This window comes from Sinohyriopsis cumingii, chromosome 1 (assembly GCF_028554795.1).
Source record: "Sinohyriopsis cumingii isolate HCF-2022 chromosome 1, ASM2855479v2, whole genome shotgun sequence".
Lineage (NCBI taxonomy): Eukaryota > Metazoa > Mollusca > Bivalvia > Unionida > Unionidae > Sinohyriopsis > Sinohyriopsis cumingii.
Genome location: NC_142961.1, coordinates 125,627,459 through 125,644,678, shown reverse-complemented (window position 1 = coordinate 125,644,678; position 17,220 = coordinate 125,627,459). Strand labels below are relative to the sequence as shown.

General features: G+C 36.7%; 1 protein-coding gene across 1 annotated transcript in view; it reads left to right on the top strand.

Moving 5' to 3' along the window:
- The window catches only part of LOC149807822 (importin-13-like), a 141,532-nt gene that overhangs the window by 25,153 nt on the left and 99,159 nt on the right, over window positions 1–17,220 (top strand). The window contains exons 6-7 of the mRNA XM_089971003.1: window positions 9,296–9,394; window positions 11,343–11,396. Of these exons, the coding sequence (XP_089827129.1) occupies window positions 9,296–9,394; window positions 11,343–11,396 (153 nt within the window). The remainder of the gene's footprint in view (window positions 1–9,295; window positions 9,395–11,342; window positions 11,397–17,220) is intronic.

The window sequence follows — 17,220 nt, the reverse complement described above, 5'->3', positions numbered from 1 at the left end:
CTGCAACAACGATTGCCAGTATTAATATAATTGCAAAAAAATATGTCCATGCGCAAACACAAAATTACATGATTATATTATAAAATTGCATATAGCAACATTAGCATACTCCAGATTATCCTCGTTATTATCAACAAGTCTTAGTGATGGAAAAATATCAAATTTTGAGTTCACGGAGATGATTAAACTCTATGAAGAAGCAATGACTGATTGATTTAGAAAATATGGATTTAAATAATGTCAACTCTGAATGAATTACTTTAACAGATTGTAATGAACACATCTCCAACAAAAACAGCAAGGGTATCAGCAAGCTCAACAATCCCTGAATTTAATATGAATTTTCCAACTGCAATAACAGCGAAAGAAATTGCACTTGCTCAATTATGAGTATATGGCCAAATATCAGATCAAAATCATTCGGTGGTTTACAGGCGAATAATTCGCTTCAATTTGCAAACAAAAATAAAGATGTCCTGATTGGCAGGTTGTTGGAATACCAACAGGTAATTATCAAATCGAACAAATCAATGATGAATTCCTGTCCAGAATAAAATCTAAAACCGGAAGAGAATCCAAAATAGCTATAACAGTTCACGAATCAACTTTATCATCTGCATTTGAAATATATTCTCCAGATTACGTTGTAGATATTTATCAATCATCGATCAGATCTGTTTTAGGTCGGCCTGAAATTCCACCAGAGTATAAAAGACTGCCAAAACCTCAACAAGATGATTTCCCTATTAATGAAATTTTTTAAAATAAATGAACCACAATATCGAGATGGATATACATGGCATCACTATACAGATAATCGTATTAAACTTTCTAATGGTATAATGTTTCCTAAAACACTGTTTTCAATAATCAATTTTGATAGAAAAACTTCTGATCATATTGTTTATGAAAAAGATTTCAGATCATTGGCTGATGAAATTAAAACTGAACATACAGCTACATTAATGACATTAGTGCAATTATTTAAAATTATATCCTGGTGTATCCTAATAACGATCTAAAAAAGAAAGTTATTGAAACGATACAACATTTAAATCAAATTGTATCTGATCTTGAATTTACTAATTGAGTTATTATTTAAATAATAAATGCATGTACTTATGATATATGATGTAAAAAAAATAACAAACATCATGCACTTATATATTAATCACTACAAAATAGCTGAAGTGAATTTATTAAAATTTGTATTACTGGGATTTGAAACAGACGAACTAAAAAAAATCAGTAATCTTATTAATGAAAACTTTCCTAAAATACTTGAAGTATGGCAAAAAACATCACCACCAGCATCTCTTCTTAGCTATAATAATGATCCATACGGTGGCGGCAGGCATATTTCACCGGGAATTGTAAATATAACCTCAACAATTGCAGTCAATCTTGTATGTGATGCAAATGATGGCAGTTATCAAATAGCTCTTGAAAAATCAAGTACCTTCTGGATTTTGATCGTACAAGAACCCATTAATCTGGTTTATCTGTGATGTCCTAATCCGTTGTTATCAAGGATACATTTCAAACTTACTGACCAATCTGGACACTTAATAGGCTTAAGAAATGAAAATTTTAATATAAATCTATATGTAAAATCGTAACGATTTTTGATCATGTCGAGTGTTTTACAATTAATTATTTAATCAAGAGGTATTATATAACATACCAATATGTGAGAGTTTTCATACACGACAAAGAGGTACTTGAAAACGCCATCAGAACAATAATGACACAGCATACAGAACAATTTAGTATTAATATAATTATTGACGAATATGGCAATGAAAATTTCTTGTTGCCTCAGGAGTAATTAAATGAACTGCAGCAAAAATATATTATTATGATTACATGTGATAGAGATCAGATTATGAATTGTGCACATTCTTGTATTGATCTAGAGCAGCGTAAAAAAATATTGTCTAATTCTTAATAAAATATCTGATTTCATTAAATTGATGGCTATATTACCCATAATTTTTCAGATTATCAAACAATTTCATTAAATTGATGGGTATATTACCCAAATTAAATCAGATTATAAAACAATTTCATTAAATTGATTAGGTAAGTGGTACTAAAAAATGTAAAATCAGTTAGATTTTATAACTATGATGGGGTAAATAGTACTAAAAATAATGAAAATCTCATCAAAAACAGAAAAAGAAAAAAATTACATATTAATCCTTGACAAAGTCAAAGCAAATAACTAACAAATATATTATAACAGAATTTTTTATTTTATTTTTAAGGATAATTAACCATGACATCACCGTAACTTTCATTTTCATCAGTAACGTCACTACTTTCAAAATCTTCTTTACTAACTTTGTTGTTGTTTTAATTTTCACGATTTGATATAGTCTTTCTTAATTGTGTCGCACACATGTTAATAATTGTCTTTGTTTCGTATTTGTGAGCTTCTCTATCTTTTACAGTAGCCAGAGATTAGAACATAGCTTGTTGAATGAGTTTTATAACTCTGTATTTTGCTGGTAGTATATATCTATCTTCAAATTTATGCGTTTGCAGTGATTCAAAATCACAAATAATTTTTTCTGGATCAAGTTGAATTTTTTAGTTAAATAAGCAGTACATGATGAGCAATTATCATTCATGGGATCCCTTCTTTGGCCTTTGTGCCTTCCGTAGGGTCCTTTTGTGAGATCTTTCTTATGATCTTGGCACCGCACAAGGCTTTTCTTTTTGGCCAACATTCTTTCTGTGTGGGGAGATTGAGAGCTTTCTGTCCATGGAAAATTATTGTGCGATTTTTTTCACACTCTAGTTCATTCTGACCTCATTGGAAAATTACTGGCATCGGTTACTGCTCCATTCTAAGCTCAATGGAAAATTACTGGCATTAGTTACTGTCCATTCTGAGCTCAATGAAAAATTACTGGCACTGGTTACTGTCCATTTTGACCTCAATCGAAAATTACTGGCATTGGTTTCTGCTCCATTTTGACCTCATTGGAAAATTACTGACACATGTACATTGTGTAATTTTCTCCAACTCTGCTCCATTGATCCGAATGGAATACTACTGGGCAGTACATTGTGTGATTTTTATCAGTATACGCGCACATGAAATTGTGTACATGTCATCTGATTTAAAGGCAGTCTGTGCTGAATGTGTCATGGTAGCAAATACACAACTGAAATAAATTACAGCAATGATCACAGACAATTTTACCAGTATGGACATAGAATTTTATTGTCACAAAACCCTTTGTCCAAAAAAGACGTTTCGAAAGCTGATCCCCAAGTATGAGAATCATTCATGCTGTGCTACATTCCAGTCTTATAGATATATGTTTCAGAAATTATTATAAAGTTACCTGTGCTGGATTTTCCTACAGATAACCACGGCGTGGGTTTATTTTCCACATTGTATTAAAATAAGCATATATAGTACATATTTCAGTCTTTAACAAAGATATTATTGTTAATAGTAAATGAAGCAATTATATCATATCATCCACAGAATGAAATTTGGTTACTACAACAAAAGAAATATTCCGATGATGAAAATCCCGATATAACTGGTTTTGAGAATAAAACTGCAAAAGGTCTTGGCAGAAAAATAATCGGTAAATTCACCAAAGGAGGATCATATGATCCTAAATGACATTGTAGAAGATTGATTATAGACGATGCTGAACTAGATTTTATAATTGCTAATGCAACGAACAGAAATACATTTATAAGTCGAAGTAGTGTTAATTTATCAGAAGGAACTAAATTAGGTACTCGGCATTAAGAGGTTAGTGTTAGGACTTGTCGGTCTAGTGCCAGGATAATGTGACTGGTTGGGACATCATGCTACATGTCTGCAGCATGATGCCCCAATGCTAGACATCACTATAAACTGACACACTACAGACATTGTAGCGATATGACTGAAAAATTGTTAAAGCTGTGTTAAAAATCCAAATCTCACACACACACACAAACACACAGACACAGGGGATTGTCTGCTGCCTTTCTTCTTGTAGAAGTGAATGATGGATTAATCCTTATACTCTTTGGGTGTAGTTTCCAGAGTCCACTTTGACAGGGAGAGTTCAGTCAGTTTCTATGCCATATTCGAGCTTCTGGCTTTGTAGACTATTGCCTGTGTAGCATCTACTCTAGGTGCTTTGCAGTTTGACAGCAGGTCAATTGCTTTCTTAGTTTCAGTCAGTGTTGGAAGGGTCAGCAAGTGATATGTTGATTTCTGCGTGAAGTGTTCTGCCCATCTTTGAAGTATCAGTAGTTTTCATGGGGGGACCAATTTTCATAAAAAAATTCTTGCCTTGAACCACTAATTTAAAGGTCCAATGAACAATTAGCCATATATGATGATGATGACGACCTCCCTCCTTTTTCCTACTGTGTTTCTTTCTTGGAGATTAACAAAACTACTAGCATTTGCTAAGTCAATGTGAATACAAATGTACTGTAATCTGGTAGTACATGTATTAGCTATTTCACATCTTGTTTTTTTTAACCCTTTGAAAAAAGAATTATTAAGCATTTTATATTTCCAATGCATGCATATGGATATGATATCCTGTAACTGTAATTTCCACTCACTGCCTTAAATTGATATGTGGGATAATTAAGGATAGACACAAATGAGAAAAAGCATAAGGTATTCAAACACTATTAATAATGAAAATGAAAGAAAGTATAATAAAATATACTAGTGTATGTAAATTAAATTTAGTAGTTATTTAAATGGATCCTTCATTTGAGTACAGCTGTTCTTCAAAACTATTAATGCTCCTGGAAAACACGTCATTGGTTTGATGCATTTTTAATCCAAAAGGATAACAAGCCTTTTATAGTAATATAACTGTTGCATGAATTAATGAAACACAATGTATATATACTAATTACAGTAGAGTATTAAAGCTCACACTACTGATTTTCAGACGAAGCCACTGTATCAAAATTGTGCCAGTCAAGTCCTTACATGTGACGAAGCCACTATCAAAATTGTGCGAACACCGCTACGGTGGCCTAGTGGTTAGAGCGTTCGCCTCGGATGGGGGAGGTCGTGGGTTCGATCCCTGGCCGAGTCATACCAGAGACTTAAAAAATGGTACTAACAGCTGCCTTGCTTGGTGTTCAGCATTAAGAGGTTAGTGTTAGGACTGGTCGGCCTGGTGTCAGGATAATGTGACTGGGTGGGACATCATGCTACATGTCTGCGGCATGATGCCCCAGTGCTAGACATCACTATAAACTGCCACATTGCAGACATTGTAGCGATATGATTGAAAAATTGTTAAAGCTACGTTAAAAATCAAAATCACATCACATGAAAATTGTGCCAGTCAAGTCCATACATGTTATGAAGCCACTGTATCAAAATTGTGCCAGTCAAGTCCATACATGTTATGAAGCCACTGTATCAAAATTGTGTCAGTTAAGTCCATACATGTTATGAAGCTACTGTATCAAAATTGTGTCAGTCAAGTCCATACATGTGATGAAGCCACTATCAAAATTGTGTCAGTCAAGTCCATACATGTTATGAAGCTACTGTATCAAAATTGTGTCAGTCAAGTCCATACATGTTATGAAGCCACTGTATCGAAATTGTGCCAGTCAAGTCCATACATGTTATGAAGCCACTGTATCAAAATTGTGTCAGTCAAGTCCATACATGTTATGAAGCTACTGTATCAAAATTGTGTCAGTCAAGTCCATACATGTGATGAAGCCACTATCAGAATTGCGCTAGTCAAGTCCATATATTTTATGAAGTCACTGTTTCAAAATTGTGCCAGTCAAGTCCATACATGTGACGAAGCCACTGTATCAAAATTGTGCCAGTCAAGTCCATACATGTGACAGAACCAGGACATCAGAGCTGTAGATCTGATTTAAAAATTTTGTTCAGTAGATTGGCTTCTAAACCAGATCTCTTTTGTTATACCAGTTGTGGAAGCATAATTTGAATTCTTCTTTGTGCTCTTTATTTTTAAGTCTAGTGGTTGAAGTTGGTCTGAATGTGAGGCAGGTACAAACTAAAGAGCGATTCCACTGTCATTTAGTTTAGCTAGTATTCTCATACTTTGTTGGTGTTGGCTTCATTTTTTAATGTTGGGTACTAAGACAAAAATACAGTGTAAGTGATTGATCTTGACAGGTCTTTGATTTGTGCTAATACACCTGAAGTTTGCTTGGCATGTTTTATTCTTTTTATCTTTATATTATTTATTTTTAGAGGTTAAACCATGATATTAAATAAGTACTAATAAGCAAACGTTAACAAACAAAACTATGAATTTAAGTATGCATGAAAATTTCTTTCTTTATAAAACCTCGAAAATTGAGCCCCACAGAAATAAATGATACTGCAGTATCGTTTCTTTCTCAATGAGCAGTATTGGAGATGTTCCTGATCACTCTGGTCCATATATTGTCTTCAGACCATCACAAAAGTTTTTCATGTCGTTTCTGTTAGTGTAGAGCTAAATCTCATCTGCCTTACTGCTCAGCCACAAGTCTTGCAACTCTTTGAGTTTGCTTTGGACAGTCCTCTTGATGTTGCTGAAGGCTGACTTTGTGGATGATGAAGTACTGTCTTCTAAAGCAGCCTTCTGTAGCTAATGTTTATCATTCAGATGTCTCTCATTGGCAGCATTGTTCTCATCAAACCAGTTTTATTGTTTAGGTGTGATGGGATTGAAGTTTTGGATACAGGTGAGTACACAGAGTATTAGAAGGTTGCCCACTTTTCCTCAACATTCCTGGAGTTTATATAAATTGTATCTAGTTGACAGCACATATCTTTGACCAATACCGAGTTTACATTCTCCAGTTTCAGTTTGGAGACATTAAGCCTTTTGGTCACTTTTATGCTTTGTGGTCATCTGCTAGGCTGAATCTTGTTATTATGCTTAGAGACCATGAGGCTGTGGTCAGTCCAGTAGTCTGCACTTCACATATCCTTCGTCACTCAGACATGTTACATGCCTCTTCTTGAAGCGTGATGCATACAAGATGCCTTGTTGCAGTTTGGCATGTGGAAGACTGTATTGGTGATTAGAAGTCATGTTCAGCACATTCCCTCAGTATAAGGCCAATGTTTTATTTGCCAAAACCATTTTTGCCAGTGACATCTGGCCATGTCTGATAATCTGTGACAACTCTAGCATTGAAGTCACCAAGGATGATGAGCTTGTCTGCCTTTGGTACTACTGTAATAGGAGACTCCAGGTCTTTGTAAAATTTGTCCTTGATCTCATCTGGGTTGGTCATGGTGGGTGCATAGTTGCTGATGATAATTGCATGCTTTTATCCAGACAGTGGGAGTCTTGTTTGCATTAGTGTGTCATTCATACCCTTTGGAAGATGTGAACTTGCTGACTAGCTGTGATATAATTGCAAACCCAACATCAGCTTTACATTGGTCTTCTTTACACAAGCCACACCAGAAGAAGGTGTAGCCAGGTCCTACTTTGGTGAGTCGTCCTTCATCAGCAAGGTGAGTTTCACTCAGAACTGCTATCTGGATGTTGAATCTTTCTAGTTCTCTATCAACTAGAGCTGTTTTTCTGTCTGGTCTATCTGCTGAAGAAGTGTCCATTAGAGTGCATATATTTCAGGTCCCAGTGGTGAGTTGGATCACATTTGTCTTCTTAGGTTTTTGACTTCTGTGGTCCCTGTCAGCTCTAGTATGCTGACCAGGGTATAGGTGAAGCAGTCAGAGGTTTAGGCACCTTTTCTAGCTCCTTCCTTATTATACAGTGGATGTGAGCAGTGTGATCCTAAAAAAGGCTGCTCAGTCAGCAAGGGTGCTGTCAAGTTCTTTTGTTTCGTCACTCCAGTGAAAAGTGAACCTATGTCCTGAGCCTCTTATGTGTCCTTTGTATCCACTGCTTTGGTTCTCATTCATCACAACAGGACCTAAATGTATCTGGTAGGGGAAGCCGAATAATGTCAGGACTTGCACTTGAGTTGGATTTAAGTGAGGGAAAGTTGCAGAGTCGCCCTCAGTCTCTCATCCAGGCCTGTCTAAATCAAATTGCATGACAGTGTAGAGACATGAGAGATAAGAGCCTCATTGTAATGTACGGCCATCAGTTCCTACTGCACCTTGAGCTGATATCATGCTGTCCACACAGCTTTTGCCATCGACCTTCACAGGCATCGGAAGACTCTCTTGGTAATCCACCGGAAAAGTCTTTTCAGAGGGAGCAAGGTGTAGATGTCCACCCTGTGTCAACAGTCACAGGTGGTACTGTCTGCCATTACGGTATCAGTCATAGCCCTGAATAAAGCAGTTTCACGTATAATACTGTGAACCTTTTATTGCCATCCATAAAAGCACTTTAGTGAGGGATCACTATTTTCATGGGTGTGCATGCATTGTCTTGGAGAGTGCCTATAGGGTAAACATGTGGACCTGTTCCTTTGTTATCCATTTCGGGGCCCCGAGTGGCCGAGTGGTCTAAAGCGCTCTTCGTTACGGATCACTGCCATCTCACCTCTGTCTGCGGCGGTTCGAGTCTAAGATTCAGCCAATGTGGGTATGTGAGAAAGCTTGCCAGTAGCTTCTCGAGGGTCGGTGGTTCTTTCCCGGGTTTTCCCGGGTTCTTCCTCCACCATTAATACTGGCCGCCATGTATAGCCTATCTTGTGCTGAAAAATGGCGTTAAACCCCACAACAACAACAACAACAACATTGTTATCCATTTCTAATTATTATGATTTCCATAATTTTTAATAACTTTCTGATTTGGAGAGATTTTAATCGCTCCATTCTTATTCATAGTGTCCATCTCTTTTTCTAAATATATTTTGTATTACCAATTTTGTATTATCTAGAACCACTGGCCTTTAAATTGTTGTTTTTTATATGTCACAGGAGGTAACTCCAATGTAGGTGTATGACTACATCTTATAGAAGTTATCTCTTGTTTAGATTGTTCCACTGATAGTAATACCTGAAACAACAATAACAGAAAATACTTTTGAAAGCAATTCATGACAGTAATTCCACAATAATGTTTCAGATGTTAATATGAATTCTCGGGTGGTAGAAAGTTAGAATAATATAAAGAATTATTTAGAGCCTTATATTTATGATACTGAAAAAGGACCCATGAACAGCCCTATCTGAGTTGTATTCTTGCATCTGATCTGATGTAAATTATTAGTACTACTTTTAATTCTCCATGCCATCAGTGTTTTCAGTATGTTGATTAGGAAAAGGATCAGCAGTGGTTTATTTAGGCAATACTTTTTTTCTTCATAAAAGTTAATTTTTTTATTATTTCAGTTATCCTCATTAGCTCTAAATACCATGCCTGATTTTTGGAAGGATCCAGTTCATTCCCTTATCAACACATTTCAACAAGAGACTTCCATCAACCTTGATGTAAGATCATATCTATTTTCTTTTCTTCTAAAGATTCGTCCATATATGCAGGTACAAAAAATGGTAGAAAAGAAGAGTTTCATTAACACTGGAATCTATTTTAGACAATCTCATCTGAGTCTCGGATAAAGTGGATTTATAATCAAGTTGGAATGATTAAATCTCCAGTTATTTTGTTCCAATTTTTCGCTTTTAATGAACAAATTTTACTGGTGTATTTGCATTTGTTATTAGTGAGGTTCATGTCTTTGGAAATAATAGACCTGATTTAATGTTTTCTACAATGATTATTGTACCAGATTGATTATGCTTAGTGTATTAGGCAATATAGAATCATTTTTATAAAATCTCATTTAACATTTTATTTTGTCTTCATTCATCTTTAATCAGATATTTGTAACATTTCATCGAGCAGTTAATATACTGTAGAAGATAAAAAACATAAAACATCTATTCAATAAATATTTATTGTATCTTTTATCATTTTTTGTGAAGGACTTTTCTAAGATGACTCAAAATATTGTTTTCATCTTGTCTTTCATAGATATTTAACTTTGAGTATCTGATTGGCTCTCTTCTGCAGAATACATCGACTAATTAGGAAACCCCCAACACTTGGATGCAGTGACAAAATAGTATCCTCCAATGACACAGTTCTTTTTAGTTTTACTCTTGTGATGAGTATGAAAGATGATAGCAGCAGAAAACTTGCCACTTTTGTGGAACGTTCAGTGGATTTTGTAAATTTATTTTCACCTAGTCTTGCTTACTGAAGGCTTAGTATACACCTGACTTTCTATTACCCATAGGCTGTATAAGAGAGAAAGCACAAGTCTTCAAACTGTTATGTTCTGTTACATGAACACCATATTTCTGCTCTTTTCTGTGTCCTCTTCAAGTGAATATTTTGAACAAGGACAGATTGACTGCCTGAAGAGGCCTCTTTACAACTCTTTGTAGGATTTCAAAACTACAAGTCCATGGCTATGTTTCTATATAAAAAAAGTAAGGAATCCAAAACTCTGTAGGATTTCAAAACTATCAGTCCATGGCTATGTTTCTATAAGAAAAAGTAAGGAATCCAAAACTCTGTAGGATTTCAAAACTACAAGTCCATGGCTATGTTTCTATAAGAAAAAGTAAGGAATCCAAAACTCTGTAGGATTTCAAAACTACAAGTCCATGGCTATGTTTCTATAAGAAAAAGTAAGGAATCCAAAACTCTGTAGGATTTCAAAACTACAAGTTCATGGCTATGTTTCTATAAGAAACAGTAAGGAATCCAAAACTCTGTAGGATTTCAAAACTACAAGTCCATGGCTATGTTTCTATAAGACAAAGTAAGGAATCCAAAACTCTGTAGGATTACAAAACTATCAGTCCATGGCTATGTTTCTATAAGAAAAGGTAAGGAATCCAAAACTCTATAGGATTACAAAACTATCAGTCCATGGCTATGTTTCTATAAGAAAAAGTAAGGAATCCAAAACTCTGTAGGATTACAAAACTATCAGTCCATGGCTATGTTTCTATAAGAAAAAGTAAGGAATCCAAAACTCTGTAGCATTACAAAACTATCAGTCCATGTCTTTTTTTCTATATAAAAAAAAAGTAAGGAATCCAAAACTCTGTAGGATTTCAAAACTACAAGCCTATGGCTACGTTTCTATAAAAAAAAGTAAGGAATCCAAAACTCTAGGATTTCAAAACTACAAGTCCATGGCTATGTTTCTATAAAAAAAAAAGTTAGGAATCCAAAACTCTTTAGGATTTCAAAACTATAAGTCCATGGCTACGTTTCTTTAAAAAAAATAAGGAGTCCAGAATATAGAAAACTATTTATCGAACAATGAGAATTTGAAGTCTGTGACCAGAAACTAGAATTATGAAAGCTTGATATTAGCTAGAATGGTTAACAATCCTATTACAAATGCTTACTTTTTTCCAGTCAACACAAAGGTGTACAGTCCTTCTGGAACTTCTCACAGTCTTGCCAGAAGAGGTAAATCATACACATCCTATCTTTAATGTTAACTCTATCCCATGTCATGAATTTCACTTTGCCCATCCGTTTTATTGTATTGGTGGAGACCTACTTGTAATGAATTTCACCAGGCCCATCAGTTGCGTCATATTAGTGGGGACCTGCATGGAATGAATTTTCACTTTGCCTATCAGTTTTATCATATTAGTCAAGACCTGCATGTCATATGGATCGATTTTCTGTTTTTTTTTAATAGCTACTCTTTCATAACAGAAAAGTGCTTTCTTCCATTATTGATAAAATGGTTTTGTTGCATGCATGTGTAAAGTTAGGTATTGAGATCAATTCCACTTGTCAAACGATATTTCTGTGCAATTTGCACGATTATGCAGTTTTTCAATCACATCAGCAACTACTCTAAATGAGTTTGGTTGAACATTTTATGCATTGTTGGGAGTTTTGTGAGGACCATGTTCTTGAAAATAATTAGATAAATAGTCACCAATACACATTTAAAGAAATTAGATATAGAAGAAGTGACATTTTAATCAAATTGCTGCAAACATGTATGAGATTGGGACAACACAACCATTTTTGTTAAGCTTATCTCATCATGATCTCATATGGCTGTCAGTGGTGTCTATGCATATTAATGAGGTGTGCTTGCATTTTGCAACCACTTAGAGGCTTTATTTCTAATCTAATTTTGATCAAAAGTTTTATATAATCTTATATCTTCAAGCACTTAGATGAATTTGATTACAAAGAAAATTACCAGATATAAATGAGGCATTTTTTTAAAGCCACTTGGGCTATACTAGGCCCACTTGGGCTATATTAGGCCCACTTGGGCTATATTAGGCCCACTTGGGCTATATTAGGCCCACTTGGGCTATACAAGGCCCACTTGGGCTATACTAGGCCCACTTGGGCTATATTAGGCCCACATTCACTGGTATTTATTTAAATACTCTAAAATCTGGGTAATAAGTACATAATGCTAGAAAAAATAATATGCGTGGTTCTGGTCACAATGAATAAATTGTTGCTACAATTTTATTATTTTTTAATGTTTTTGTTGGTCTGGGCAGATTTAAATGAAACATAAACTAGAACACAAATAATCATTTGCATCCTGAACTTAAATTTGATTGTTGTTACATCCCTTTGTTAATTTGTTTTATCTCAATGATTTATTTTTCTCTTTTTATTTTCCAAACAGATGTAGGTTCATTAAAAAATAGGGTGGGTCTGGTAACCAGAACCACACATGCTTTTTCATTTGACATAAGTGAAAGTAACTATGTGGTAAATAAGCACACACAGGTACTCTGGTATTTTTAGAACAAAAATAAGTGCATATACATGATCAGAAATTCCTGTACAAATCACTCATTTTTGTAATTCATTCTAGGTGTTTTTCTGAAAGTTATTAAGGGGAGGGGATGACTGGATCTTTGACAAGATTTAATTGCTTTAAGGGATGGATTAGTAAAATTATAATATTGTACCAATCTTTCATACTGTACCTTGCATTCCAACAATGTCCAGCATGGGTGTGTGAGAAAACTTGCCAGTAGCTTCCCATTGGACAGTGTTATTTTTCTGGGAATTCCCAGGTTCTTCATCCACCCAATATATTGGTCACTATGTATCACCTGTCATGTACTGAAAATGGTGTTAAATCAACATTTGCAACATTGAGATGCAAACATGGCTTGTTTTGTACAGGAATTTCCATGACTGTCACCATCTGCTGTATATTTTACTTCTGTCTGAGATTTATATTCATTGACCTGCAAAAAGTAATAGCATTTGTCTTTTCAATGTTTGTAGTTTTCATTTTGAGTTTTGTGAAGTATATTTTGAGAAAACTGGAAAGGTCGCCCTTTTAGACCATATTGAAAAGGACTTAAAAGAATATGTGCATATAGAATATAAGACCTTTACTAATTTCTAAGCTGAGCATACACAAGTATTACCCAGATATGACAAGATATTTCTTCAGTTTTTTTTATAGGAGTTTATTAATCCATTAGACCACCATCACCATCATCATTATCAGGTACTTATTTTATTGCTGTACATGCATGTGATGTTACTTCATTTTAATGACAGGAAAGTTAAATGCAAATTCAATGGACTATATTGAATAAGGGCTGTTTTCACACTGTATTCTGTTTTCTTCAAATCATGTATATCAAAAATGGTTTTATTTAATTTCTGAGATTAGTTTTGTGTTTATGTGCTGGTTGCCATGGAAACCATGTGTTAAGAAAATATCAGAGAAGATTTTCACTTATTTCACATTGATACTGTTTCTAAATAAACTAATGACAATATTTATGCTTACTTTTTTCTGGCATCAAGTTGTATAAGATAAAGTGTTTTTTTTAAAGAATGACCCAAAATAAACCCAAGTAACCCATGATGAATAAAATCAGACTTATAAGTCAGCATAAACTGTTTTAAGTTCCATTGCAAAAATAAGGCAGTCATTGATAAAATCAAAAACTGGATTTGAGACATTGTTTAATATTTTTCTACAGTCTTCTGAGTTCTTTTGTTCACTGAACACATTGGTGTTCCCTTGTTCATAGAAATGAAAATGTTTTCTTTTTTAAATAATTTTCATGGCAAGATAAACATACACACACACTCAGGGCTGAACAAATATCTAAGCCCCAGCTTCCCAGGCTATTTTTTATGTTGGTCACGCAAAATTTTCCATGTAGCTGTTCTGTCACATTTCTCCTTCAAATACGTTCCCTGATCACATTAACGTTAGGGATATAAGCCTGCTACCTCTCGAATCCAGCCCTACTAAAAGAAGAAAATTCGTCTTTTCTGTCTATCGCATATAGACCAAAGGGCAATAACTCTTGCCCCTTACCTCCCCTTGCCACCGCCAGGTGTCACTAGTTTTTAAGCTTCACTTGTCCTGATAACACGTACATTATACCCCCCAAAACAATCCAAGCCATCTTAGCGTTAAAATTGGACTATCCGAAGTTAAATTTGGATTTATTTTGTTGGACAATCATTCTTCTACAGGTTGTATACATTATTTTAATAATTTTTTCAAAATTGAGTGACTTTGTCACCCTTACAGATTTCATCTACTGAAGACTATGTTACACACGTTATCACTGAACTCGTGTTGTCAATTAAGAGTTAATGTGACACTGACTAATTTCGCTTACTCTGTTAGTAACGGTTGTGGTATTAGCAAATTAATAACATGCTGAATTGCTAATTTGTGCTTTGTTTTCTTTTCTTGTGTCGTTTCAGTAGAAATGTCAACCAAATGCGTGAAATGCAAAAAGTTCAAAGCAAAAGAAGACAACCATGACTCTTGTATTGTATGTACCAAGTGTACATCATCTATACCATGCAGCGTGTGTAATACTTGGATAGAGCAAATGTGGGCTGATGTAGTCCAGAAGGACACAGTAACATCAGCGGCAATGGAGGAAAATAATGTTGACAGGGTACAACAGTCCACCTTTGAACAGATGCGTCGTTTGGTCCAGGAAATGACGATGCAGCTATTGACATCAGGCCAGATATTACCCTTATTTCCCTCGCTCGCTTCCACAGCTTTTTCTGACTCTATGGGGGAATGTTCACCCAATTTTAGGCTGCCCAGTGGGCGTAAGTCCCCCCACATGTCCGAGCATGGCCTTTGGGCCTGTAAGTCAGGACGCATGGGGTTTTTACCGGATCCATCGGATCCATTTCATTATACAACCTCTACGTCACCGGCCGTCCAGCTGTCCCAGCATGGGGACCCTATTGCTAAAACGATCCAACCAAACATGACTTACGGGGATTTTAGTGATAAATCCGTCTGTCAAGCGGTACTGCCGGCAACATACCAATACTATGGCGGAGATTTTAGTGAGAAATCTGTCCGTCCAGCCAGGCCATTGGAGCAGCCAGTACCGGTGATAGCAGGACCGTTGCCAACATTCAGGCCAACCACAAGCAAGACAAACCAGCCAGCAGGGCCAGCCGTCCATATGTTCACGGCTTATCCACAAGGGAGAGTTAGTGACAGTGTCAAGGATGACAGAATCGCGTCATCTATGCCACCTGGTATGCTCTATCCAGAGATGCAAGCTATTCCAGAACACGACTGGACACACACTGAGGGTGATGAAGCTCCTGCAAATCAGCCGTACACAGATCCAACCATGGAACGGACTGAGTTTGGCTTCAAGGCGGCAGTGGAAGAAATTCATAAGGTGTTGGCAACTTCAGAATGCCCTCCACCTCCTACTGCCACTCAAGACTACAAAGTTAAGGCGTCTGTAGATCTTGACGGGGAGGAAGAGATGCCATCCTTCCGGCTCCTTCCCCAGTCGGCAAAAAAAAAAAATTAAGGAGATCAATGATCGTCTATCAGGACGAATAGGTGATCCGGGGAATGCTAAGGTGTTCTTTTCAGAAAGCCAAGTACCAGCTCATTGGAGGAAAAAATTGAAGAAGTTTGGAAGCAGGCAGCTCAGTAACTGCCCCTCCAACTCGCCGCCCAACCCTCGCAGGTGTTTAGAAAAAATCAGCCCCTGCCACAGCGGAGGGATGATTGGTGGACCAGGGACAAGGGATCCTTACAATCAAATGTGCAGTATAGATCCCAACCCAATGCCAGGAGACAACAGTCTAATCAAGCTAGGAGGCAACCATACAGAGGCAGTAAGAAACAAAGCTTCTCCGTCTTCAAGCCTCCTAACTCTAAAAGTTGACATACCCTCCCCACCACCCGCGGACAGCCTACCTGTGGGCGGCCGTCTCCTGCAATTTCAGGACCACTGGACCACCTTTTTTCCTCAGAACAATTGGGTGATCCAGGTCATTTCGGAGGGGCTTCGGATTTCATTTATCCAACCCCCTCCCCTGTCCTCCTCTCCCCTCTTCACGGACGTACCATGCGAGCGGGAGAAGGATACCTTTCTACAACAGGAGATACGGTCGCTCATAGAAAAACAAGCGGTGGAGATTGTGAAAAAAACCCAAAAAAAACCCGCAATTGCCAGGGTTTTATTCGAGGCTGTTTCTTATTTAGAAGGCAAACGGCAAGTTGAGGCCGATCATCGACCTGAGTCGCCTCAACCAATACATTTTACCACTGAAATTCAAGATGGAAACGGCGAGATCAATCCGTCTTTCCATCCGGCGGGACGAGTGTGCCGTCAGTCTAGATATGACCGACACATATTTTCACGTCCCTATCCACCCTGCGTCACGGAAATTTCTCCAATTCGCTTACCGCGACGCGGTTTATCAGTTCCAGGTCCTACTCTTTGGCCTCATCATCAGCCCTTGGGTTTTTACCAAGGTTATGGATTGTGTCGTCACCCTGTTCCGCTCGACTTCCTCTACAGGGATGGCAGTATAATTAGACAACATCCTCCAGAAACATATGGTAAGTTCTATTCTGCTCAAAGGCAGAAATGATCTTTTAGCACTTTTAGATCGTCTAGGCTTTCTCGTGGACTGGAAAAAGTCCGATCTCCGTCCATCCCAGCGTTTTGTCCATCTGGGTATGGAGTTTCTCACCAATCTGAATCTGGTAAGCCTTCCTCGCGCTCACGTAATCCGGATCGTCAAACTCGTCGAGTCCGTTTCCAACAGGATGTGGATTTCAACGAGAGAATTCTTGCAACTCCTTGGATTATTCAATGCGGCGGCGGACTTGATCCTGCTTGGTTGTCTTTTTATGCGTCCCTTACAAATGACGTTACTGGCACAATGGTGCCCCTTTTCAAGTCCCTTAATCAAACAATAATGATCACGCCCGAGATATGATCATTCCTGTGTCAGTGGCACAACCCCAGTT